This window comes from Megalobrama amblycephala, linkage group LG1 (assembly GCF_018812025.1).
Source record: "Megalobrama amblycephala isolate DHTTF-2021 linkage group LG1, ASM1881202v1, whole genome shotgun sequence".
NCBI classification, from domain to species: Eukaryota; Metazoa; Chordata; class Actinopteri; order Cypriniformes; family Xenocyprididae; genus Megalobrama; species Megalobrama amblycephala.
The window spans coordinates 49,616,426-49,642,625 of NC_063044.1; the positions used below are offsets into that span (position 1 = coordinate 49,616,426).

Consider the following 26,200-nt stretch of genomic DNA (forward strand, 5'->3'; position numbering starts at 1 on the left):
TGTAAAAAAAAAGGTACCAAGGAACAACAAACATCTGTTCATTTTTACACTGCGCACGTAAAACTACAACTCCCAGGATGCACCATCCGCGTACGTAGAGAGTCACGTAACACGTTCCGTCGGAATTGGCGGGTTGCTGGAGCTTGCGTGTAGCGTTACCTTTTGTCTGACCATCCAAGGAAGGAACCTCGATAAAATAACTGCAAACTCTTTCCCCAGTCGACATATTTCAAACGTTTGTCGACACTTAAAGCCGCTCTATCTGCGTTCAACCACCTCATTTGGTGTTATTTCGCCCTTAATTCCGTAATTCACAGGTAAGTGGCGCTGCATGCAGACTGAGATATAAACTATAGAACTGACTAACGTTATGTATTGAGCAGTGTGATTCATTTTTATAATTAACAGGTAGCGTTAGATGTTTGAGTACTTTAAACAGCTAATTGCTCTTGAATGATATCTAGTCATATTTGAGATATTTTCGGTAGTTTTCTACACGGATCCAGGTCAACATGGAGAAGTGAGCGACCATGCTTTTGCAGCATTAGCCGCAAGGCTACTCGGTGTCTCGTATTTTAGGGCCATTTTGGGGTTTAATCAGTTAAATATAATGTGGTTTGGAACGTTTCATGCATCTGTTTATCGGACAGCATACATGTTGTTGGTGTCATGGTAGCTTTTAGACTCAAAATTGTACGAGCAAAAGGGTTAGTCTAGCCCACCATCTCCGCGCGAGACAGAAACGCCTTCCTCGCGCACGCCTGGGGTTAAAAGAACTCGGGAACACTCCCCCCCCCCTCTTTCTTTTTTTATTTTTATTTTTTTTATTTATTATTATTATTTTATATAAAAACACATCTACATGGTGTTTGCATTTCTACCTTAAAGCGTGACTTCGCTTCGCTGGTTTGTGGTTACTGTTGCAGCAGGGGAAGTGGGCCGAACATTCTGGCAAGGCGTCTGCGCGTGCACGTCGGAAGTTGAATTTAACATTTTAACTTAATGCTGTTCCTCTCACACTGTTTATAAGAAGAAATAAAACAACGACGCGTATGATCTGCTTTCATTTAGAAGTGAAGAGATAAGATCAAGCGTTAAGAATAAAAAGGTGATTGCGTTAATGTGATTAAAAAAAAAAAAAAAAATAAATCGAGGCTCTTGGCTTGGAGCTTAAAGGGTTAGTTGACCCAAAAATACAAATAATGTCGTTAATTACTCACCCTCATGTCGTTCCACACCTGTAAGGCCTTCGTTCATCTTCAGAACACAAATTAAGATATTTTTGATGAAATCTGATGGCTCGGTGAGTCCTGCATTGAGAGCAAAGCCATCTCTCAAGATCCATTAAGGTACTAAAAACATTTTAAACGGTTCATATGAGTTAGTGACAAGAATACTTTTTGTTCACCAAAAAAACAAAATTAAGACTTTTCAACAATATCTAGTGATGGCCGATTTCAAAACACTGCTTCATTAAGTTTCTGAGCTTTACGAATCGGAGCACAAAAGTCACGTGATTTCAGCAGTTTAGCCATTTGATAGGAGATCCGAATCACTGATTCGAAACAAAAGATTTATGAAGCTTCATGAAGCAGTGTTTTGAAATCGGCCCATAGGTATTGTTGAAAAGTCTTTATTTTGGGTTTTTTTTGGCGCACAAAAAGTATTCTTGTCGCTTGATAATATTAAGAGAGAACCACTGTACTCACATGAACTGTTTTAAATGTTTTTAGTACCTTTATGGACCTTGAGAGTTTCAATGGCTTTGCTATCAATAGAGGCCTCACTGAACCATCGGATTTCAACTAAAATATCTTAATTTATGTTCTGAAGATGAACAAAGGTCTTACGGGTGTGGAACGACATGAGGGTGAATAACTAATGAGAGAAATTTCTTTTTTGGGTGAACTAACCCTTTAAAGGTGCAGTAGGTGATCTGGGAAAATGCTAACTCTGGCCTGCTAGCATTGAAAGTGTAGGTCCCACCCTCCCTGCAAATCGCCATCCAAAGCCACGCCGCTGATGAATAACTAGCAGCGTTGAGCACAAAATAAACCACATCACTGTCTTTATAACCAGAAAGGTGATAATATTTCAGCAAAAATACAATGTAAACATCGACAGAATATCAAGCGAAGGAACAACAAAAAACTATCTTTTGTGTCAAGGATGGCATGGACAATACACTGAGACACTGAGGGTATTTTAATTGGAGGAAACAAGATGTTTTACTGATTGTTTGTAGCAAGACTCAGAAACAATGGTCGACACATCTGGTGGTGGTGGTCTTACGAATACACCAAAGGTGTGGACGTTTTAGTTTGCTCGTTAACTTTAAAAACAAAAATAGTTCCCGATTAGACGTTGGCTGCTGCTGTCGTTGAGCTAATGAGTAAAGGTACACAAACTGTGTATGCTACATTGTTACATCTGAATCGAATCATACCATGTACTTACCTGTTCGGACCGAACAATGATTGAATGAACATTTTATGGTCCTACGCCTTTCACAGATTATATATATATTTATAAAAATACATTTACCATTTAACAGTGATTGCTATCAGGATAAGAGGAGACTTTCAATCAGCCTAACAAAAAATGTTTCTGAATAGAATCACCTATTGCACCTTTAATTTGTTAGGATTTCTGTTTTTACGCCCTTTTTAGGTGATGCATCTCAGTGCTTCAGCCCGGTGAGTGTTTACTGATGGCACCATAAAACAAAATAAAACATTTAATTAAAATATAACATGGGGAAAAAAAATCACTTTTGATTTGTTGGTGCTGGTTCGCCATCAATATGGTATGCAGACTTAAGAACATCAAGCCAGGCATTTGTGTTGGTTTTTATTTAGTCTTACATTTACAATGTTTATGTTATAACATTACATTTACAACTGGTTGCTGTGTGAAATTTGTTTTTGTTTTTTCTTTCATGACATTGAGGCACAATTGAGTCCATTTACCCTAAAAAAAAAAAAAAAAAAAACACACACCAAGGCCTGGTTTTACAGACAGGGCGTAGATTAAGCCAGGATTAGACTTTAGTTCAATTAGGACATTTAAGTAGTTTTTATAAACGTGCCTTTGAAAAAAACATTACTTGTGTGCATCTTGAGACAAAACAATAACAGTGACATTTTAAGATATGTCAGTACAAGTTGCTTTCAGTTAAAACGGCTCAAACATGCATTTTAGTCTGGGACTAGCTTAAAGGAACACTCCTCTTTTTTTGAAAATAGGCTCATTTTCCAACTCCCCTAGAGTTAAACAGTTGAGTTTTACCATTTTCGAATCCATTCAGCCGATCTCTGGGTCTGGCGGTACCACTTTTAGCATAGCTTAGCATAGTTCATTGAATCTGATTAGACCGTTAGCATCTCGAACAAAAAAATGACCAAAGAGTTTCGATATTTTTCCTTCGTGTACTAAGACCGACAGAAAATCAAAAGTTGCGATTTTCTAGGCCGATATGGCTAGGAACTATACACTCATTCTGGCATAATAATCAAGGAACTTTCCTGCCGTACCATGGGTGCAGCAGGCGCAATGATATTATATCGGCCTAGAAAATCGCAACTTTTCATTTTCCGTCGGTCTTAGTACACAATGTAACTACAGAAGAGTCAAGTTTTAAATAGGAAAAATATCAAAACTCTTTGGTCATTTTTGAGCGAGATGCTAACGGTCTAATCAGATTCAATTAACTATGCTAAGCTATGCTAAAAGTGGTATCGCCAGGCCCGGAGATCATCTGAATGGATTCGAAAATGGTAAAACTCAACTGTTTAACTGGGGAGTTGGAAAATGAGCCTATTTTCAAAAAAAGTGGAGTGTTCCTTTAAGCCTTGTCTGTGAAGCCGGGAGGAAAAGTATTAATGAGAACTAAGATATCAGGATTTGGGGGGATTACCAATCACTGGAAGCAGTATTGTCCGATCACCGAAACCAATCACTGAAATAAATAATAGGCCATCTATTTAACCACAATGTTTAAGTATTAAAAAAAAATGAAGAGATGAGAATGTATCATAAATTGACAACTCTCTATTTATTGGCAAGCAACATGTGCAACATATTCCATTCCTCCTCTTAGAGGTGATTAGGAACAGCTTAAAGCTTAACAAATAAATAATAAAAAATAAAAAAACAGAACAGTCTTTATCAACAGAAAGTAATCAAATTTAAAACAACACTGCATAGTCTTCTGTATAAGTTAAATAAGGATTAATCCTACTAAAGGCCCTGGTATACTTTAAACGAAATCGAAGAACGAACTGATGTGACGTCATTTCAAACAAAATCAGGCCAAAACAAAGTTCGTTTTGTGTTCTTTTTGGAAGTTCGAAACTGCTTGCCAAAGCGAACTTTCAGGAAAAGTTCGCTCCAGCTGCAAAACACCTTCGTACTACCACTGGTCAGTGACGATAACGTAACAGGAGGTGTGCGCCGAGGCTCCGCCTTCATTCGCGTGGAAGTCTTCTGACTCATTTGATCTGTAGAGTTCGTCGAGGTAAGAGCTCCGTGGGTGAAAACATGAACACACTGGATAGCCGCTTTATAATACAAAATGAAGTTGTGCTTCTGATGAAATGAGGCACTGACATTGTTTTTCATGTTTGATACTGTAAAGCTGCTTGATTTTAAGCAATCTATTAAATAAAGTGCTATATGTAGACGTGACGTGACTGGAGTGCTAATTTGCAGAGCTCGTGCTAACATACCCATGTTGTTATGATCAGACGCTTTTCTTATGCTTTCTATAATAAATGCTTGCGGTTTTCTCATTTTTGTTGGGTTTGTTTTGTTAATGAGAAGAAAGTGCACGGCACATATTTACATATTCATCTAAAAGTCGATCACAGCAGTGTGGGCAGCGTCAGATGTTCGTTTACAGTATATCGTATGTACAGTATGCTCACGCATTTCGAACTTCGTTTGAAGTATATCAGGGCCTTTAATAGGGCTGCACGATATATCGCATGAGATTGTCACGCGCATTTCGTCAGTAAAGCCGGTTCCCTGATTACCGCTAAATCACCATCACCTGCTTTCAAATGGAGCGGCATTCTTTTGTTATTTGATTTAACATTAATGACACAGATGGCAGCAGGAATATTAGGATGCTGTCACTTTGAGATTGAATGCATGGATCCAATATACTGTTACACATGCGACTTAGTTCCTAACTGTTTATGTTCACTTAAGACATAGCTGACAGTGTTTAAGCGAATACTCACCAAGCCGGACGTTGTGACTTATTTCTGTCATATTCAGTTGGTGTCCACCTGAGTTGATGTCATTCGCCATCGCCGCTTTTTCAAGGACGTGCGATTTTTTTTTTATTGAACGGGGAATATCCGATCTGTCTGCTTACAGAGCAGACGCAAATGCATGTATCCAGTTCATATCAGATTTATTTTCACATATGAATGAGGCCTGAAACTGACCTGAGAGTATCGGAATCTGTGCTTTTTTTTTTTTTCTTGCTTACACGTTCGTCTTTCTTATCTGATCTGTGCCACAAGGGAGGAAAAATCGAAATTAGATCACTTGAACCATGAAATGTAAAAGCGGCCTAAAAGATCAATTATTGGGATTTAAGAATCGATACTGGTTCATCAAAATGAGAATCAAGAAAAATCGAGAAATCAATATTTTTAACTCAGCCCTAAAGAAATGCCACAATGCACTAAACATCTAAATGGCCAAACAATTTTGCAAATGCATCAATGCGTATTTGTGTTTACACTCTGGAGAGTGTGGAGAGAGAACACATTTTTGCGGCGGTGAGCAATGTAGACAATCGCAGACATATCTGTTGATTTCTTGAATACCATGGACAGTTAGAGGCGTTTAAGTTAAAATCCACTTTTGTTCAAAACGCTGGAGTTTGTTCAGTGCTGAGTTATGCCAGCTCACGAATCCTCTCATTATAACAAACAGTACAGACACGATGTAAGTAAGGGATTCATTGTGCAGCGTAGACAACTTCATTGAATATAACGGAAGTTTGTGAGATTGCGATGAACTGAGACGAGTGACAGCTTTTTAATGATTGTAAAAGGAGTTTGCAAATGTAATTGAACAAGTCAATAAACATGAAGTTAATATTAAGTGACGCGCATTTTAGGAAGAGTATTGTCAGATTTTGCTCCATTTCATATAACAAAAATAGTTTCAAACAAAATCACAGCTGAACTGCTGCAGAGCAAACACAGGTGTTTCATTTATGAATGAATCTGCAGTTTCAAGCAAATCTAGTGAGTCAGTGATTCAATGACCCATTCATAAAGACAGTCGCTTGCTTTGCTCCTGAACGAATCAGCTGTTTGAACAAATCGATTGAATGAATAATTCAGTGACTTGCCGCCCCCTACTGGCGGTTTTAGTTTCATCTTTAAAGGTGCTCTAAGTGATGTTGCGTGTTTTTAGGCCAAAAATTTTTTTTGTCACATACAGCAAACATCTCCTCACTATCCGCTAGCTGCCTGTCTCCTGAACACACTGTAAAAAACGCGGTCTCTGTAGTCGCCACAAGCTCCGAAAACAGCAATAAAAACTGGTGCAGCCTGGACCACAAAACATATTAAACATTCTCCAGCCAATAACCGACAAGAATGATTTTAAATGCGCGTTCATGACTGTTTCAGGAAGCACGGAGGGAGGGGGAGGGGGAGGAGGAGGGAGGGTCTAGCTAGCCTCTGTTTTGTTTGACAACACTTCAACAGGAAGTTACTCCACCCAGGATCACTTAGAGCACCTTTAAAGTATCATTTCAGTTATTCATCAATTATTAAATTCATCATTTAATATTTCTATATTCAAAACTTTCTATTTAAAACATTTATCATGAATGTAAATGCATTTAAACAGTCTGTAAATGTAATGCCACCTTTTTGTTCTTCTGTGCCACCTCCGCAGTGCAAAGATGAATTTTGTTAATACTGATTTTGTTTGATTGGTAACTTATTCTTCCTGATTGTGTCTTGTTATTTTAACTCAATTTATGAATTTGACAAAAGATGACACATTTAATAAGGTTAGAAAAAATGCCCCTGCAAGTATTTTTAAGGATTCAAATATCACCTCAATGGGAAGGCTAATATTCTGTCATTGATCAGAAGGTGATCCTAAATTTTTTTAAATTAGGAGAACAAGTGCTCCTAAAAATAAATGTAAGTGTAGAGCCCTGAATGGTCCTAAAATAGGTTTCATTATGCAAGATATTTTCAGTGTGACCTGGGCGCGTTTTTGTGAGATTATTAACCCAAAATCCATACCTGTAATGTTTAACTGTAAAGCAATTCAAAGGGATCCGTGCACCATGAAATGATGTATTATTTAGAGCCACCAAACTGTTATCCGCAGTGCTGTGTAATTTTATTTCCTGCCTTGTGTTGTTCTTTCCCTGATATCACCTGACCCCCCCCATCCCCTCTAATCCACACTTTCACTCTGTTCAGCACTGTTGACGTTGACAAGGAACCTGAAGGTTCCGCAGAGCCTCCCCCCTTCATGACGAGCATGAGCCAACCAACAGACACAGCCAGTGATGCTCCCAGCGTCACCGAAGGTGTCTCACAACTTTCTCCTTCACTGCTGTTTTTCTTACAAATGTGTGTGGGGGGAGGGTTTATTTCCAGACATTCAGATCACCTTAATGTATAAAGCCTTGAACAGATTTTTTTTTTTTTTTTTTTTTTTCCATTGAATCACGGGTTGTTGGTAACAATGTCTGTTTTCATGACTGCTGTATCATCTGCCATGTGATCCATTATCTGTCACTGACTAATAGAGGTGCTTCTGCTGGTGATTTATAAGGTCAAGAAGTGTGATTCTGGTCTGATGCACAAAAAGGACAAAATGAGTGTTTCAAAGTGAAGAAATTTGGGAAGCATTTTATAATAAGATTAACATTAACAATGATTTATAAATGCTGTATATGTCAATTGCTCATTGTTAGTTCATGGCTAATCATGTATTAAGAAATGAGACCAAATTGTAAAATGTTACTGAAATTTTCCTGAACTGATGTGTAGGCTGTAGTACCCTCATTTGTAGTTGATTAGTAGTTAAGTATTTGTTCCTCACACTAGCTGTTAGCTACTGTGGTGTATTCAATCATGTAATGGATGTTGATATTTAGGGAGTTGAATTGCCTCTGATACTGATATAATCCAGATATTAATGGTACAGTAGTTTAAAGATGAAGGATTAGATTGTTCACAAAATATACACTACTTGTTCAAGAGTTTGAGGTCAGTAAGATTTGTTTATTTGTTTAAAGAAATTAATGCTTTTATTCAGCAGGGATTGATTTAAGTTGATCAGTAAATTGGCAGTAAAGACATTTATAATGTTACGTAAGACTTCTATTTCAAATAAATGCTTCAAAGCAACCTGGAAAAAAGTATCACAGTTTCCACAAAAAAATATTAAGCAGCAACTGTTCAACATTGATAATAATCAGACATGTTTCTTGAGCAGCAAATCATCATATTAGAATGATTTCTGAAGGATCATGTGACACTGAAGACTGGAGTAATGATGCTGAAAATTCAGCTTTGATCACAGGAATAAATTACATTTTAAAATATATTCAAATAGAAAACTTTTGTTTCACAATATTGCTGTTTTACTGTATTTTGATCAAATAAATGCAGTGTTGATGAGCATAAGAGACTTATTTAAAAAAAAAAAAAAAAAAAATCTTACTGACCCGAAAATATTTGATGCTAATATCTCCTGATTAATTGGTCTCATTCTAGTCCCAGGAAGTTGTGTAATAAGCGTCAGGTGGTTATGGTTCTAGTTCAGACGGGTATCTCCCCCCTGCTTGGAATGTGATGCTAACATTGCTCTTAACAAGCGATAATCTGAACAGCTTAAGGTGTGTCTGTTACACTGTTATACAATTCAGATGACATGAGGGTTAGTAAATGAGTATTTTCCCAATTTTCATTTTTGGTTGTACTATCCCTTTAAGTGGTGGACAATGAATCTAAAACACTAAAACGTGTTTTGATAACTATTCTGACTGATTTTAGTTTCTGGCCTTTTTCTCAAAAGCAAGAATTGAACACTAAGAGCTGTGGTTTTTATACTGCAGTCAAAATGTCTTTGATTTTGACACATTGCTCTGTACAGCAAGATTTGTCTAATGTTGGCAGACAGACCTTTTTGACCTTGGCCTACCTTCTTTCAAATAAAACCCCAAATAATTTATCTTCCTCTTTATGCACGATCCCCTGCTTGTGAAGTATCACTGTTTGTGTGTGTTTTGCTCAGCCTCATAGTGTCTGTTTTCAAGTTTAACTTGCTTAATTTTTTTGAATACTTAAAAATGTTTATATCTACAGAAGAGACTGACCTCCCTTTTTCTCTTTTCTGCCCTCTTCTTTCTCCACAGAAGACAAGCTGGCGGCCACCGCTGGAAAGAAGCAGAACAAGAAGAAGGTGGAGGAGGTTGTCGAGGAAGAGGAAGAATATGTGGTGGAGAAAGTCCTGGACAGGCGGGTGGTGAAGGGCAGAGTGGAGTTCCTGCTCAAATGGAAGGGCTTCTCAGAGTAAGTAACTAATATCAGCTAGATTTCCACTAAAAGCGTTTATGTAAGGCATGGAACTTGATTCCTAGCAAACATGATGACCATTTTATCATTATATAAAGAACAAAGGGAGAGTAAATGGTTTTCTAATTTGCACTTTTGGTTTCAGTTGGTCTGTCAAATGATTGAGAATTTATTTCCCTTTCTTTAGTGAAGACAACACATGGGAACCAGAGGACAACCTGGACTGTCCTGATCTCATTGCAGAGTACATGCAAAAACATAAAAGTGATGACAAAAAAGATTCTAGTGGAAAGAGGAAAGGAGAATCTGACACAGACGGTGGAGAAGACAGCCGGCCTAAAAAGAGGAAAGATGAGGTTAGATTTTAGTATTACATTTGATGAATAATATTTTATAGACTTTTGCTATACAAAAGTTGTTTCTAAACTAAAATGTTGTATACAAATTGGCATATGCAGTGTTTCCCAGAGGATTTTGTGAGACTATAGTGTGTGTGGACCTCTGTCCTTGTTTGGGGGTCCAGAAGCATGTAAGAAAGTGCACTTGGCTTTAAAAACGTGCAGCCCAAACTAGGGATGCACCGAACCGCCTTTTTTGCTTCCGATACCTGGGATTCAGTATCGGCTGATACCGATCCGATATTCAAGTAATAATAAAAAAAGTGCTAAATTACCTAATAAACTGTATGCCTTACTGTGTGGAAGAAACTGGGATCATTTGTGCAACGTATCAGGCTTTACTTAAACATTACTTTCCTAACTTTGTAAAACAAAATAACAGACACAAATGTAGTGAATTATTTAGTAAATAATTGTGCATCAGTGCAACAACTGTAAATAAGCCAATAGCTTCACTAGCTTGGTAGACATTCAAAATAAACAGGAGTCCAGCTGATTCCTTCATCCATGACTCATGGCTTGTTTTTCATGAATGTTTGAGTCATACATGACATAAACTAAATATATTTATATGTAAATATAGGCTATACTATACAATTAAAAGCTTGTAAGTCTTGTAGATGTTTTTATTATGCATTCATCATTTGTTTTTCTTTTCAAATATCTTTTTTTTTTTTTTTTTTAGACATGTGATGCATGAAAAAAAGAGAATATTTATGAAAAATATTTTTGTACATCAATTTCAATCTGAAATTTGGTCTTATGTAAAAGTGTATTAAATTATTTTAATATAAAAATATTTCATTGTGTGCATTTAGGATGCATAAAATGCTAGCTGTGAAATTAGCTTTAGCAAGACAATCTTAGCGCCACCTTTTTGCTTCCCTGTGAAAACAACTAAAATTTAAAAAAAGATGATCCAAACCTCATATAAAGACATGCTGATCAGAAAGAATAAAAAATGTTCTTGTTTGGAAGACTGCTTGGAATACACTTTTCTGCATACAAATAATACATTTCCTAATGATTTGCAGCAAGACAAGCCGAGGGGCTTTTCACGGGGGTTGGACCCAGAACGCATCATTGGAGCCACAGATTCCAGCGGCGAGCTCATGTTTCTAATGAAATGGTATGTGAATGTTAAGATTTAAAAATTGTAAAGTGTGTAATTTCTGCTCCACTAGTGTCACAAAATAGAGTTGCGAAAATAATGAAAACCACCTTTGGTCAAACAGATTGTCTGATCCAAAACTCAATAGCCTTTAAAATTACTTAAAATACATATATAATAACAATGAGGCAATAGTTTGGTTCAAATAAAGTATCAAAAGCAATAAATCATATGGTTTTAACACTGAAAAATTACATAATATAATAGATAATAGAAACAATCAACTTATGTACATTATATATTATAACAAATGCCAGCAGCCTGGTGGTGTTACACTTCACAGCAGTTCAAATCCTTGTTTGGCCAAACAAATTTATTCAAATGTTTACTTAATCTTTAATATCTGGCCACTTCTTTATGATAGAAATGCTACAACCACTGTAATTTCTTGAACAAGAATATGTGGACATCAAAACATGCAAACTCAGAGTGAGGGTTTAAACTTTTATTTTGAAGTTGTGATGAACAATTTGCATATTTAGAAACATTGACATATGCTCCTGTGTTGGTGTAGGTTTATAAATTATTTACCTTAAAAACTGGATGAAATGGTGCACATTGCGTTCTCAGATGAATGTTATAAGCAACCCAAACTCACAGCATATTTAAGACACTCCATGCATGTAAATGATAACAGTTCATGTGAAGCAGCATTTACTTTGAACAGAGCCTCACTGAGATGCGCAAATAAAGCGTAATATTTATATTAAAACCGCAGGGCATATATTTAATTGAATTGCAGGCTTTTGTGAATTCACAATAGCTTTATGCTATAGTATGGTTTTGAAATGTTTTAATACATTGTGCAGCCTTAGAAAACTTTCTAATAATACAGTTCATGGATTCTCGTACTTGGAGTGCGCCATTTCCAGTATATTCCACTTCTTCTTTTTTCTTCTTTATTTGCATTCTTGTGCACATATATTCATACTGAAGACTCTCACATCTGGCAACCAGTTTAGTTTTCAGCCTCAATCCAGATTGTGAAACTTGCAGAATGTTTCTCTTAGGCAGGCTGAGCCAAAGCCCAGATGCCTCTGTTTTAACCCCATTCTGTATGTTGGGCTAACATGTTAGTGTTTCGCTGTACCGCTCCTGGTACACTTGCCATTCAAAAGAGACCTTAGGAATACTAAGGGGCTAAATGACATTATTTCAAGTGCTTGTATTCCCTCTGCCTGTTCTCTACAGGAAAAACTCTGACGAGGCAGATCTCGTTCCAGCCAAAGAGGCCAATGTGAAGTGCCCGCAGGTGGTCATCTCATTCTACGAAGAGCGACTGACATGGCACTCTTACCCTTCTGAGGAAGAAGAGAAGAAGGACGATAAGAACTAGGCTTGTGAGGGAGAATGAGAAAGGTGGCAAGTCAGGGGTGCTGTTAAACTAGTTTGAATGAGCTTGATGGGGGCGGGGGGGACATGGGAAGTTTAGAAATGAGGAAACGGAGACAAAAACTCTTACTCTCAATGCCATAAAATCGGACTCAAGATATATTCAGAGCATGATATGCAGACGTGGAGTGATCTTTAGTGGGCAAAAGTGACATTAGTCAGAATACTGACCTTCCCATAAGAAACACAGGATTATTCTATTTCCTCTTTGCTTCTCTTTCTCTTTCTTTTTTGTTTGATTATGGGAAATGGGGTATAATGCTGCAGTAGTTGCTCAGTTGTTGTTCCTGGTGGTGAACGCCTGATTATGCGATGGATCCTATGTGCACATCCTCATACTTTCTGTATTTTTCTGACAAGGGATTTGAAGGACTTTTAATGTCTAAAGAATGTGTCACTGTGTAAAATGCTGCCTTAAGTTAAAACACAGCAAGTACGCAACACTGTAACTAAAAAAAAAACGATGGTTATAAAGTTTGAGTAAATTGTGATTGATTTGATATCAGTGTGTACACAGTTTTCTCTGAATCTAGACAGTTTTTGCTCAACTCTGTGTAGTTAAAGTGTTTTGTCTTTGCAGGGCAGTATGGCCTAATTTCTTCTCTTTTTTCCTTTCCATTTCATTTGTTGTGTAAATGCATTTGTCAGAGCAGTTGTCACCTTATTAGTGAGCACATTGTTGTGTAGTGCAGTCTTGCTCTTTTAGCAGTATTTTTGAATTTTTATTCATCATGTATACAGTATTCTCATCTTTAATTCATTCACCACTTGAGGATATACGCTGCGCATGGATATAAATATATTCACAAATAGATTTTTTTTGATTATTTCTAAGCTTAGTAAACTGCATTTCCCATAATCTTATATAAACATTTTTATTTTTAACTGTTAGCTGTCAGTGTATTTTATCAGTTGCATTACTGTGTGAAGAGGAGATGTGCTCTTTATATTCCAGCTTCTCAGGCTGAACTTTCGAGTTTTATAGGCTGATCAAGGAGTGCCAGAACAGGCTTTGGAAATACTTTAGATAACATTGATGAAAAGTTTGCTTTTTTTGCTGTTTTACTCAATTCTTTGGTGGTGCTCAAGAATTAGAATGTACTACACAGCTTAATTGCATCTTTTTTATCATAAAAAAAGCTCACCGAGTTTACCATGCTACAGATCAGGTCTCTTAGTACCACCTTTGCACCAGCATAAACATGTTAGTTATGGTAATATTAATTTTAAAACGTAATGAATCTCTTCAAAATGTTTTTGCGTTGGCTAAAATAGTGCTTGGATCACTGGATACGTTTTTTCGCTAAATATGGTATTAATAGTGGCATACTCTTCTGCTGCGTACCAGAGAAGTCTGAAGTACTTTTAGTGGTACACAATCAGTAATGTGACTGCTTTATATTCCTCTCTGATTGTCTGTTTTCTCTTTTAAAGTGTACTGTTTGAAGCATGTTACTTTCTTTAATTTTCACTTTTTCAAGGGGGAGACTATTTGTTCATTAAACCTTTTTTATTAATTGTGTGTTTTGATCTATACTTATTTTAAGAAATGTTGTTTAAAAATGTATTTTGTCATATTAGAAAAGAAATTGAAAGTTAAGGACAATAAATAGCTTTTAATTAAAACAAAAGAGCTTGTCACGAAGAACTTAAATTCACTGCAAAATATTTAACACAAGGTATATAAACAATTGAATATAAAAAGGTTTAAATTATTTACAAGTTATTTCAAAATTATTAATGAAATCAAATACAGAACTGGTATTTTACCATTTCATCAATTACTTCCAGCAATACAATCTCAAATAAACCACACAAACTCAAGGACAGAATTCCAGTTCACTCAAAACATGGTGGGTCACAAATCCTTAAACGTTACAGCCTTGTAATCTAGTTAATGTTAATTGAGCTCAAAATTAAATGTACATTGTATGGTGTTCCCTATAATGAGATGGCAAACCAACACTTTTATTAAACCAGTTAGCAATATTTAAAATGCATTAATTTTGTTTCAATACTTGGATTCCAAGCATAATTCCAAACACAATTGCCATTCTAACATAGGATTATTTTACTGGTTTTTGGGAACGATTTCCGATACTCCTGATGTTTTTGTAGCCCAGTTTGGTTCTTAAAGTCAGCATGATTGTCTTTTCTTCTCTATTGTGACATCCAAGTGAAACGAAGCAAGAAAAATTGGACTTTCTCTATTGGGAATCGTTTTTTGTTTGCTAATTGCTGTAATCTCATGCAAGTCTGTGACAGGTTGCTGGAAAGGAGAGATTTTTGTCCTGCCCTTGCACACGTCATCACGTGCACAGATAAATCATAATACATTCATAAATAATCGATAAACTGCAATATTCATAATGTCCATTTTGATTTCATTTTGACTTAAAAGGTGTTGTTAAAGTCATATTTTAGCTTTTTTGGCCATTTTCCACCCTCTCTGTGGCCCTTAGAAATAAACTGTCTATTATTTACTGCTGTGCCTTTTAAGAAACGCCTGTTTTTCATGTAATATCGGCTACAGCTTAGAGTGCTTTCTCTGGCTAGACTCAGCCTCAGGCACAAACTGCAAGTTTGCTGCCTGTTACTCTGTTTTTAGAGTATATTTAAATGTCTTTTACGTCAAAAGTCAAGGAAACTCGCATTGCCCTTTAAATTAACATCAAATCTTCAATTTCGGTCAAGTTGTATTATGTGCCTACACAGTATCTTCTCTTCGGTAAAAATACCCTACTTGGTGCAAATTCCCTTTGGACTGTGGAAAACCAGCAGGTGGACATGTAGAACTAATCAACATCAGCTCATTGCAGAGTCCTCCTCACTTCTTGCGTTTTTGTCTCTTGCTAAGTTTGCGTCTGGAGTGTGAATTTGATCTGCGTTGTGATGTTACGGGGCTGGTGCAGTCTTCCTGCAAAGTAAAGTTGTTGTCAGAGTAGAGCAGTCCCTGTTCCTCCCTAAGTCTCTCATATACCTCTTGATACAGGCTATTAAGAAGCTGCTTAATCTCCCTGATGGAGCACAAGATCTCAGACTTTTCCCTAAGCAGTCTGATCCGGAGGCGTCGCAGACTATCCACATTACGCTCCAATCCCACTAGGACATCTAGCTTCCTTCGACGACAGTTCTGAGCAGCCATTTTGTTTTTACCCCTGCGGCGAATGTCTCTGATGAGCGTGAGCTGAGCCTCGTTGAGATGATATTTTGCTAGCAAACGATTAAACTCCTCAACGGGCGAGTTTACGATGCTTTCGTTGGATAACGGGATATTCAACGAACGTGCACGTTTCTCATCCCGGCTGGACAGATGCTCCAGCGCTTTCTCTTTCAACTCATCGAAGGGATCTTTTGGAGGTTTCTTCTGGATTTGAGGTTGGTTGTAGGTATGATCGTGTCCGATGTGTTCGAGCCAAGGAAGACGATGGAACTGCCTGGCTTCCAAAAAACTTGACTGACACATTTTGGTTTGTTCTGGCATGAAGCCACCCACAGCTCCATCATCATCCTCCTCCTCCTTGATATGGGTGTAGCCCACGGCACCTTCCTCGGGCATCAAACTAGTGGTTGGGCTGGAAGGTGATGAAGAGCATGAAGAAGATGATGAGGAACTGGAAGATTCAGATCCACTAGGGGAGGTAAGGCTTTGGCTATAGTCCAGGGATAAACCAGAGTCAGAATCTGCTTGGTTTTGCTCTTCAAATTGTGCCTGGCTAGGTTCTTCCAAGGCCAAATCCATTAGTCCAATCTCATCAAGCATGGCTTCCTCCAGCAGAGGATCTAATGGGCTTGGCAGGCAAGTCCCAGTAAGGAGGTCTATGATATCAGAGTCTTCAAAAGCTTCTACATTAGCAGAGGTGTCCAAGTTGACGTTTGGCACGGAGTAGTTGTTAATCCGACAGGTTTCTTCCATGGTGACGCTGTTTTGTGCTTCGGTGGATCTTGGTAGAGTGGCTTGGTGAAGGCTAACATCCTGATGAATAAAGCTGTCCATGGATCCAGTATTTCTGTCTGAATCACTTGTATTGACGGGGGAATCGCCTGTTGTTTCGGCTATATCCATGTCCTGTAAAGATAACAGAAGTTAAACTCAATAAAAGGAAAAAAAAAACGTTCTCTGACTGCCAGGTCAACAAAACACATGACCTGGTACATCACTTTGAATCTTTAAACCTGAAACACAATTTGATTTAAAAAAAAAAACATTAGGCCTAAATGAAAAAGTGATTGTTTTTTTTTTTTATGAAATAACTATTATGTTTTTACCAAATCCTTGTCCAGGCATTTAAATTGTTGCTGGCTATCATAAAAGAGAAAATGGCCTGGAAAAAAAACAAGTGCTTTACAACGGCATTGCTCTACTGGGAGAGTGCTTGTTGCACGTCTACATTTAAAATAACGAACTTGAGAGTGCAAAAGACGATATGTGAACGGCCCCTAAAATTTTACTGTGAATGTGTGGAAGGCATCCATCCGCGGTTGAGTAAAGTTTGAAAGACGGAGCGAAATACAGAAAATTAAATATACCCGGGCCGGCGGCTATAGCGATCTGTCACGCCACATTAAAGAGCGTCAAAACTGCATTTAATGTTTGAATTCTGTAGAGACTGTAAGCTTGCATTTGCGTACCTGTGACTCCATGATGGACAAAACATCTTGCCACTGTTGCTCTAAGGTAAATGCGGATTCCTGTTCAGGCAACAAGGGTGAGATGAGTGGCCTCTGAAACTGAAGTGTATGTTCTCCTACATTCTGTAAACCAGGACCTGTCAACTGAGAAAATTAAGACATTAAGATTTTTAAACAAGTTTGGAAAGCCTGCATTTCCTTTTTTTTAAAAGATTTTTTTTTATCTCTCTCTCTCTCTCTCTCTCTCTCTCTCTCTCTCTCTCTCTCTCTCTCTCTCTCTCTCTCTCTCTCTCTCTCTCTCTCTCTCTCTCTCTCTCTCTCTCTCTCTCTCTCTCTCTCTCTCTCTCACTCACTCACTCACTCACTCACTCACTCACTCACTCACTCACTAAAAATTCCTACTGCAGAAATTGTAAAAAGATGAAACGTTGCTTTCTAGATCAGGTTCTTACCTCTGGATCCTCTTCTGAGGGGAAGTTGGCATCGATGAGATGCAAGCACTCTTCAATGGAAAGAGAAGTGTCTTCCCTTACACCTGACAACTGAAAGAAGAGCAAGTGAGTTTGAGGAAATTGTTTAATAAAAATCATATCGCACTGTTATCTGTCAAGGTCAAGCTATGACGCTCATGCTGCACTGCTTTGGAATGTGGAAAGACTTCATCAAGGTCAGCAGCAGCACTGAATAGCAAATCTACTTTTTAAACAAAGAGTTAATTCAATTGTACATTTTGTGTCCTATTCACACAATTTTAGTACTTTAGCTCATATTGTACATATTCCTCTGCAAATTGAAAAGAGTCTAAATTACATAAAATAAAATGTGTTTTGTTTGATAGAATATAATGTAAAATTATTTAAGAAATACAGTTGTGGCCAAAAATTTCTGGCCAATAAAATTGACATCTTGACCCTTTATTTGAATATTATTTAAAGTTTGTTTAAGATTTTATAAGCAAATTGTGCAGTTGTGCTTGGAATCAATTGTTTTATTTGTGATAACACAATGAAACATTGTGCAGACATAATTTTTGGCCAGGCTGTCATACAAAGAACTTGCAAAAACATAAGAGAACCAACAAAATATTAATAAATGATTATGCTGTAGTCAATGTATGCTGTTTCATGTGAACTTTTTGTTTTTTCCCATGCATATTTTTTTCATAGTGAAATTAAACCTGTAGCTGTTTGACTTTTTGCCAAATAATTTCTGTCAAATACCGTAATTATAGTGTTTTGTTCTTCATTCAATATTTAAAATATAAAAAAAAAAAAAAATTGTAGGGTCATTAAAAACAAATATTCCCTCTGGACATCACTTTTGGCCACTACTGTATAAATTATAGATATTGCAGCTAAATTTAAATTCAAAATCTAAATATTAAATATGTGGGTGCCTTTTTGTAAGTATATTCACTGTCATACCTGTACATCCTCTCCAAACATCTGGTTGTGAAATGGATTTGTATTTCTCCAGCTGTCCACCATGAATTCATCCTCTTCTTCCTCATTAAACAAGCTGAGAGGTTGTGTTCTTGCATTTTCCAACTGCTCCTGGTGGACATTTTGCTGAGGTTCTTGCGCCCCGGCGAAAGACATACCATCTCCCTCCTGAAAATGCAAAACGAAGGTCTAGTAAGGATAAGACATGGTCCATCTTCGGAAACTTGTATAGTGATGGCCGATTTCAAAACTGCTTCATGAAGCTTCGGAGCATAATGAATCAGCGTGTCGAATCAGCTGTTCAGAGCGCCAAAGTCACGTGATTTCAGCAGTTTGGCGGTTTGACATGGGATCTAAATCATGATTCGACACAAAAGATTCATATGCTCCGAAGCTTCATGAAGCAGTGTTTTGAAATCGGCCATCACTATATAAGTCACTATTTTGTTTTGTTTTTTGGCGCACCAAAAATATTCTCGTCACTTTATAATATTAATATTGAACCACTGTACTCACATGAACTGATTTAAATATGTTTTTTAGTACATTAATGGATCTTGAGAGAGGAAATGTCATTGCTGGCTATGCAGGTCTCACTGAGCCATCAGATTTCAACAAAAATATCTTGATTTGCGTTTCGAAGATGAATGAAGGTGTTACAGGTGTGGAACGGCATGAGGGTGAGTAATAAATGACAGAATTTTCATTTTTGGGTGAACTAACCCTTTAATGTTATGAAGCGACGAGAACACTTTTTGTGCGCATAAAACCTCTCGGATTTCATCAAAAAATATCTTGTGTTCCGAAGATGAACAATTGTGTTGAGAGTTTGTAACGACATGAGGGTGAGTAATTAATGACAGAAATTTCATTTTTGGGTGAACTAACCCTTTAAGCCATAAGTAGTGTTTACTAGGATACTCGCCAAGATGGGCATTTTGATATTTTGTGTGAATTTGTCCGTTCAAGCGCAAGAAGCAGCGAAAGAGAACTCAATTCAGTATTCGTGCTGTCTGAGATGCGGCTTTCCAGGTGCACGCTTTGGTCGATAAATATCGACGGCCGATACATCGCTGCATCTCTAATAAATGCATACATAGAAACACATCCAGATGGATGATGTTTTGGCCTATATGGAACCCATACATTTACAGACAACAGACAGCTCTTGGCTATAAATAGACTTAACCTTTCCCTGTTCTGGAGGGGGATTAATGAAAACGATTGGTCTCTTGGGTGTCGGTGCTGTTGTTACTGGAAGTCCCCTTAGCCTCCACAGACCCCTGTGGTCCTTGTGACAAGCATGGTTGACTAATATGTTTTTTGGTATTAGGGGAATAACAACCCAAGTCCCCCCTGCCTTACAGTTAAGGCTAGGGTGTCATTTAATCATGTAAACTATTCAGTACAAATCAACTTCGACACCTATATATGCTAAGTCCTAGAGAGGGTTTGACAAGGTCACAGTGCCTGTTCACTTTTGAGCATATGGTATATTTGGCAGTAAGATTTCTTTCATGTACTGTCTGTTGAGTTCATTTTGAGGGGAAGGGTCCTTGTACTTGATCAGTAGCCGGTAAACAGGCATTGCGAAAGCAAATGTGCATGTGTTCTCGGATTACAAAACAAGCCAGGATGGTGCTGTGGACGCCAAGCCAGCACATGCTCAGGCATATCTACCAGCGGTCAGTTTATATTTGGGGTCACAACAAGCTTGCTCAGTCAAGTACAGATGCCCTTGTTTGAACTACAGTGATTTAGAGAGGGGGATTTTTCGATACTGTAATGATTCCTGGAGTTTTCATTGACTTTTTTTGTGTGGGTCCAACATTATAGAAGTCTGCAAATATAACAGATATTAGGGATGCACAATATATTGGTATCAGCTATAGCGTTGTCAAAAGTACCGACTTCGATACCAAGTTGGTACTGAAATTTTAAAAATGTGACGTGTTGAGCAGATTCGTAAACACCTCTGATTGGCCATTGTGTGTTCACGTGCTCAGCATATGTGTCTGTTTGGCTACAATGATTAACACATGGGAGTGTTTGAAAACACCCGAAAGTGTTTGAATTTGAAAGCGGGAGCGTTTGAAACCAGGTGTCTATCAGCGGACCTGTGTATATCTGTGTAAGCGCGCGGTGAAGAGTGTCATTGATGACTATTTACAACATGTTTTTGAAGCGTTGATCATTGTAACCAATCAGATGTATATGTTGTCACAGTGGCCAATCAGAGGTGTTTACGAATCTGCTCAACAGCGATCAAAGCATCACATTTTTTAAATTTCAGTACTTTTGACAACACTAATCAGTGATTTTAAGAATTTTATTTATTTATTTTTATTTATTTGATTAATATTTATTTGTGTATGCTATGCTGAAAGAGCTTCACAATTCTGGAAAAATTGAGAATCACTTTAAAATCATGATTCTCAAGAAAAATATTTTAGTGATTTACAAAACCTGAACATTAGTTTACTGAATAAATAATGTAATTTACTAGGTTCTGACAAAATGCCCTTTGCTTTAGTATATTTTAACAAATTGCATTAAACAAAGTATGTGAATTAAAATATGAAAGGAAAGATAGTATTTTAAGTTTTTACATTAAAAAGTTCAGTTTTATGCTCTGGGAACAATCAGAGAACTAATCAACAAGAAAACTACAAACTGACTATAAAATGTCACCGGAAACAGGGAAAGAACTGGGCAGAATACAACCAAAAGGTCCAAGTAACAGAAACACAAGTTACACAAAAAGATATTTGCTGTATATGGATCACAAGTGCCCAAAAACTTGCATTTTGTTCACATATTTTTGTTTTTCTTCTTTTAAGATGGAAAATTGACAGGCCTGTGCTGCGGTTCTATGGGTGTTTTGCCCTCCAGGTCTCCGCATGAGTCACATGACTGAAAACTATGAATAGATGAGCATCAGTACTTGCTACTTCTCGCACAAAACTCAGAGAACTAATCACCAAACTGCGTGCTTCTACTAATCTCTAGGGGTAAAATAGTCAACCGTCTGATCCAGAAACACCATGGCCGCCAGTCAGTACAGGTCAAATGTGCCATAGGGCCAAATATGCAGCCTTTTGTACATACTACACTAACAAACAGACTGGCTCTTGGTTCAGAAATAGCCCTGTGGATCATGTGCATGGAAACCTGTCAAATTTGATCTGGTCTGTACATGTGGAGACTTGGCCCATGGCAACTGTTTCTATGTACAGAGTTCTTACTCAAGGGGAATTCAGGTTCAGTAGGCTAAATGCTATACTGTGTGCAACCTCTTATTCTGTTTCAAAGCCCATTGGAGGAACAGAAAGCAAAATTATTCAGTGAAAAATTCCCTAGCTGTCCCATTGAGTTCATGCATGTGCACAGAAAGCAAAAGAAAGCGTCTCGATGCTTCTCACAAATGTCAATAACGTGGGCGCACAGCCAGGCAGCCGTACAGTGACACTAAATAGTCTGGACACTGTGTGCCTATGCTGGCAGTCTGCTGTGGGTCATGTGATAAACCAGTTTAAAGTGCCCCTGTTATGCTTTTTAGGATATTACCTTTCATGTACTGTGTAATATATATGTTTGTAAATGTAAAAGGTCTGCAAAGTGGATCAAAGTGCACAACAAATAAAGTTGTCTCGCAAAAATAAATAACGGTTCTGAACTGCCTGAAAGGAGTCGTCAGTAATTCCAGTCTCACTTCCTGTTGCAATCCTACGCATGTTTTTGTAATGCATATAATGCCAGCCTATGGCCTTCATTAGCTGCCCCAGAACAGATACAGTAAAGCCTCAGATATGGTAATGGTAGAAGACCTCCAAAACAAAATTAGAAACCTTTAAAATAGCATGATAGGGGAACTTTAACACTACAAATTATTACAGTGAGAGTGTTTGTGTTTGGAATAAACTAACTCAACAATGAACTTAATATACTTTTAAATGACCGTTTAGTCATTCATTCGCTCGTTTTAGCATTTTATATGCTCTTTAATAAATTGTTTTTTAATAAATTGTATTGGTTTAACAAATAACATGAACCTAGATCTAAGACTGATCATTTTCTACTTATTCTTAAGTCTGAATTTGAAATTGTTTTTACAATATAGAAACTTATGTAACATTGCTAGTATACAAGTCAGCGATCATATTTTAGCCCCATGTTACCCAGAATATTCTGGGCCTTATGAAACTCTAACGGTCAGTAGGACAAAAACAACATGCAACACTTGAGTAAGACATGGAGGGGGAAACCCAGCCAAGATGTTTGAAGTTGTTTAACACTCAGCGGTGCCTCGGGGCAAATACGGGGACACATGCATCTGTCCAACTCAATAACAAATCCATGTGCATATCCGGACCAGACGTTTCTGGTATTGAGCCAGTGCTGTTTGTGTTTGGGTGTGTGTTTTCAGAATTGCAATTAGCAAATAGTTTGTTTAATATGGTTAAGCTACTTGTGTATTATTAATATCTGAATAAATTAAGTGCATACCAGTAATTTTTCATTTGCATTAACTTGTTTCACATTATTTTGCAACTCACTGTCAACTCACAGCTGATAACCTAATAAGATTCACAGGTAAAACACTTCCTTATTTTGTTAGGGCATGACTTAACTGGAAATCATATGCCATGAGGAAATAAAACCCCAGATGGCAGGTCAATAAAGTCATATGTAACAATTTTTTTTTTTCTTCTTACACCCGTTCAAGCACATTTCTGCACTTTGTAAAAGACAAATACATTGCATAGCTAATTAGAGGATCTAAGACATTGGTTGTAAACATGTAAATGCTATAATTGACACATATTTTTACTCAACAGTTAAAAAGTTTGGAGTTGGCAAGATGTTTTTCTATTTGAATATATTTTAAAATGTAATTTATTCATGTGGTGTCAAAGCTGAATTTTCAGCATCATTACTCCAGTCTTCAGTGTCACATGATCCTTCAGAAATCATTCTAATATGATGATTTGATGCTCGAGAAACATTTATTATCGATGCTGAAAACAGTTTCTTCTTGTAGCAATTTTAAAAAAAAATGTGGAAAAGTGTTTTATTTTATTCTTATAGCATTTTTAGAAGCTTCTAATGAGAGTGAAACACCCTTGCATGAAGGGTGTTGCTAGCACCGACTTCCATTCTTCAAATATTTACTCAATCTATTATGTAACAAACCGCAAAGCAGGTCATTGGCAGAAATAGGAAAACCTTTTTGAAGCTTTCACTGGCTTCACTGCTTACCTCTTTAATGAGTTCATCATCGTCTGAATGGTTGATGTTTCTTGGCATGTGCCCCAAAGGTCCAAGGGTTTGGTCCTCAAGTACGTCATAACCCATTTCTCCTCCATTTCCCAACCTCATGCTTAGCTCTGAGGGATCTTCCACATCTTCAAGTCCTCCAGCTTCCTCAAGGAGACCCACTTGACCTGGAATGGAGACTCCATTGTCAGGCTCGCTGTGGACCAACCAGGCTTCTAACTCTGCCGCTGGCACCTGCAGACGGTCTAGGGAACGTACCCAACTCAGAAGCCTGCGGGCTGTGAAGAACCCATCTAGGTCTATGCTTTTTGGGTGCAGGTTGTATCCATCCAGGATGTTTCGCAGATTGTGGAATTGAGTCTGAGTTAGAGCTAAACTTGGGCCCTGAATGATTTCGCTAAGAGGGGGCAGGTAGGGATCCACACCTACACGCATCCCGGACAGACTGAGAAGAATAGCCACTTGAATCAGGCCCTCGATGAAGTACTTCTTCAGGTCCGGCATGGCCCAAACCAGTGCCAGGAGCTTTCAAAGCTCTCTTCAGAGAATAAAAGGTTTTTTTTTTAGTTCACAGAAAAATAAATCTTTCACAAAATCTTGAAACAAAGAATGATAAGAATTTAAGATGTATAATGCAAATGTGTTGTTGCTTAGATTAAGTCTTTTATGTATTCAATAAAAAATATTCTTTAAATATCAAATATCATCTTTATTGTATTTATTAATATAGCTTCAAAAAAGGCATGCATTCAAAAAAGACAGCGCCGTCCCTTTTTTTTCTGAATGTGAGAGATGTGAAAGACTTAGAATTTTTTTTTTTTTTTTTTTTTTTTGTAAATAGAAATTATATTATAAATGTTTATGAGAAAAATCATGGTTATTGTAAAAGGCCGAGTATTATTGATTTCCTGGCCTCTGATTGGCCAATACGGCGTTCCAGTAGTGACGCGACCAGTTAGCATATCGTTCTGTGTTGTGTCAATAATAATAGCTAATAATAATAATAAAGTCGTTCTGTTGTGTCAGGAACTTCTTCTAGCGGAAGGATGCCTATTAATTAATTTACAGAATACAGTTTCAATGAAAATTGCACTTAATATGTGATGACCGTTTAAAAAGCAATGAGGCACGCGAGTCTGTGCTTTGTTTTTTTGTCCAGAAGTTTGAATCAATAGCCCAGTTTTCCGGTGTACGCGCGACACTTCGAGAATATTCTGTTATCTTGGAGTCAACAACCCTAAAGAAGGCTGTGATCATAAACAGCAGTCATCAACGCGTGACACTCCCGCTGACCCACTTCTTCATGATTTCTTTATAACTGGGCAACAGGCGACTTGAGTCAGCTATGATGTAATCAAACGCATCTCATTAAATAAACATTAGTCTTACAAGTGTTCAAATAATAAAATAATTAAAATATATTAATATGTTATTAGTCTTACAAGTGTTCAAATAATTAAATAAAATGTATTAATATGTAAAAAACACAATAAATCATAATATAGCCTAATATTAATTGTCTTCTCATAACAGGTGACACGATCAGAATATGAGCACTTACATCTCGTTTTTATCTTTACGCTGATAAACTACATCTTAGATGGTCTCGAACATTTTTAAGTGATTAATATGATGTATAGAGAGTTATTAGATCCATAACCACGCGCACTATGCTCGCAATATCTGCTGTTTAGATTTAGTTAGTCAAAACATTACCTTGTCTGAGTTCTCTTGGTCACTACAGAAAGGCGTGAGAGCAGGACACTCCTCTTGGATGATCTGAATCACACAACTTCACATGCTCTATAACAGTGTGCGAGTGTATTTATGGGGCAGAAGTAAGTGGTGGAAAGTAATGGTCTCCTCCCTAAATGACGTGATGATGAACCTTTCGGTTTTCTTTCGGCGCGTGCTCGCCCAGTTTGTCAGTTTAGCCTACAAAAACACGTAATAAGTGTTTTCTTTGATTACCCTAGGACCATGAAATAGGCTAACTGAAAGGATAAAATGAACTATTCTTTTATTATCTACACAAATATACTGCATGATGGCATATTATGCAGTACATTACACTTGTATTCATATCATTTGCAGAGTATGCAGACTATTATTATTGTTATTGTTATTGTTGTTATTATATATGACATTTTAATTCATGTATTTACAGTAAGCTGTGTGTAAGCAAGATCCTTGATCGCTGAACCTTTTCAGCTTTGCCGCCCCCTGTCGCGCTAGTAAGAGGTGGCGTTACATAATTCATTGGCTTACAGCGGTCGTTCATTATCTATTCATTGCATGTCCTGTTGGATGTGG

The 26,200-nt window shown here is 37.4% G+C and overlaps 2 protein-coding genes and 1 long non-coding RNA gene across 6 annotated transcripts in view; 1 reads left to right on the plus strand and 2 right to left on the minus strand.

Annotated features, from left to right (window-relative positions):
• Positions 1-970, minus strand: part of LOC125273243 — a 284,955-nt gene extending 283,985 nt beyond the window's left edge. Inside the window, exon 1 of the long non-coding RNA XR_007186030.1 lies at positions 882-970. This is a non-coding gene — a long non-coding RNA (uncharacterized LOC125273243). The remainder of the gene's footprint in view (positions 1-881) is intronic.
• Positions 81-14,053, plus strand: cbx1a (chromobox homolog 1a (HP1 beta homolog Drosophila)). Of its 4 annotated transcripts, none has more exons than XM_048198420.1 (7): positions 88-317; positions 2,645-2,696; positions 7,470-7,579; positions 9,416-9,572; positions 9,763-9,931; positions 11,008-11,102; positions 12,336-14,053. In XM_048198420.1, exons 2-7 carry the CDS (start codon positions 2,674-2,676, stop codon positions 12,478-12,480), a joined length of 699 nt encoding a protein of 232 aa, XP_048054377.1. In that variant the 5' UTR covers positions 88-317; positions 2,645-2,673; the 3' UTR covers positions 12,481-14,053. The 4 variants fall into 4 exon arrangements, with proteins under 4 accessions (XP_048054387.1, XP_048054377.1, XP_048054381.1 ...); XM_048198424.1 differs by having other exon boundaries at positions 2,671-2,696; XM_048198430.1 differs by lacking the exon at positions 2,645-2,696 and having other exon boundaries at positions 81-317.
• On the minus strand, positions 13,360-25,749 carry nfe2l1a (nfe2 like bZIP transcription factor 1a). The gene is made up of 6 exons (XM_048198320.1): positions 25,604-25,749; positions 23,870-24,425; positions 18,593-18,778; positions 17,621-17,710; positions 17,169-17,312; positions 13,360-16,605 (listed from the first exon to the last, which is right to left on the minus strand). Exons 2-6 carry the CDS (start codon positions 24,389-24,391, stop codon positions 15,364-15,366), a joined length of 2,184 nt encoding a protein of 727 aa, XP_048054277.1. The 5' UTR covers positions 24,392-24,425; positions 25,604-25,749; the 3' UTR covers positions 13,360-15,363.
• Between the last annotated feature and the right edge of the window lie 451 nt (positions 25,750-26,200).

What these genes read in the sequence shown, in the direction of transcription:
- nfe2l1a (XM_048198320.1), bottom strand. Translation starts at nt 24,391, where the DNA reads ATGCCGGACCTGAAGAAGTACTTCATCGAGGGCCTGATTCAAGTGGCT. An exon ending in ATGATGAACTCATTAAAGAG is followed by an intron (nt 18,779 to 23,869) that starts GTAAGCAGTGAA and finishes TTGCATTTTCAG; the next exon opens with GAGGGAGATGGTATGTCTTT. An exon ending in TGTTTGGAGAGGATGTACAG is followed by an intron (nt 17,711 to 18,592) that starts GTATGACAGTGA and finishes CTCTTCTTTCAG; the next exon opens with TTGTCAGGTGTAAGGGAAGA.
- cbx1a (XM_048198420.1), top strand. Translation starts at nt 2,674, where the DNA reads ATGCATCTCAGTGCTTCAGCCCG. An exon ending in TGCTCCCAGCGTCACCGAAG is followed by an intron (nt 7,580 to 9,415) that starts GTGTCTCACAAC and finishes CTTTCTCCACAG; the next exon opens with AAGACAAGCTGGCGGCCACC. An exon ending in CTCATGTTTCTAATGAAATG is followed by an intron (nt 11,103 to 12,335) that starts GTATGTGAATGT and finishes TGTTCTCTACAG; the next exon opens with GAAAAACTCTGACGAGGCAG.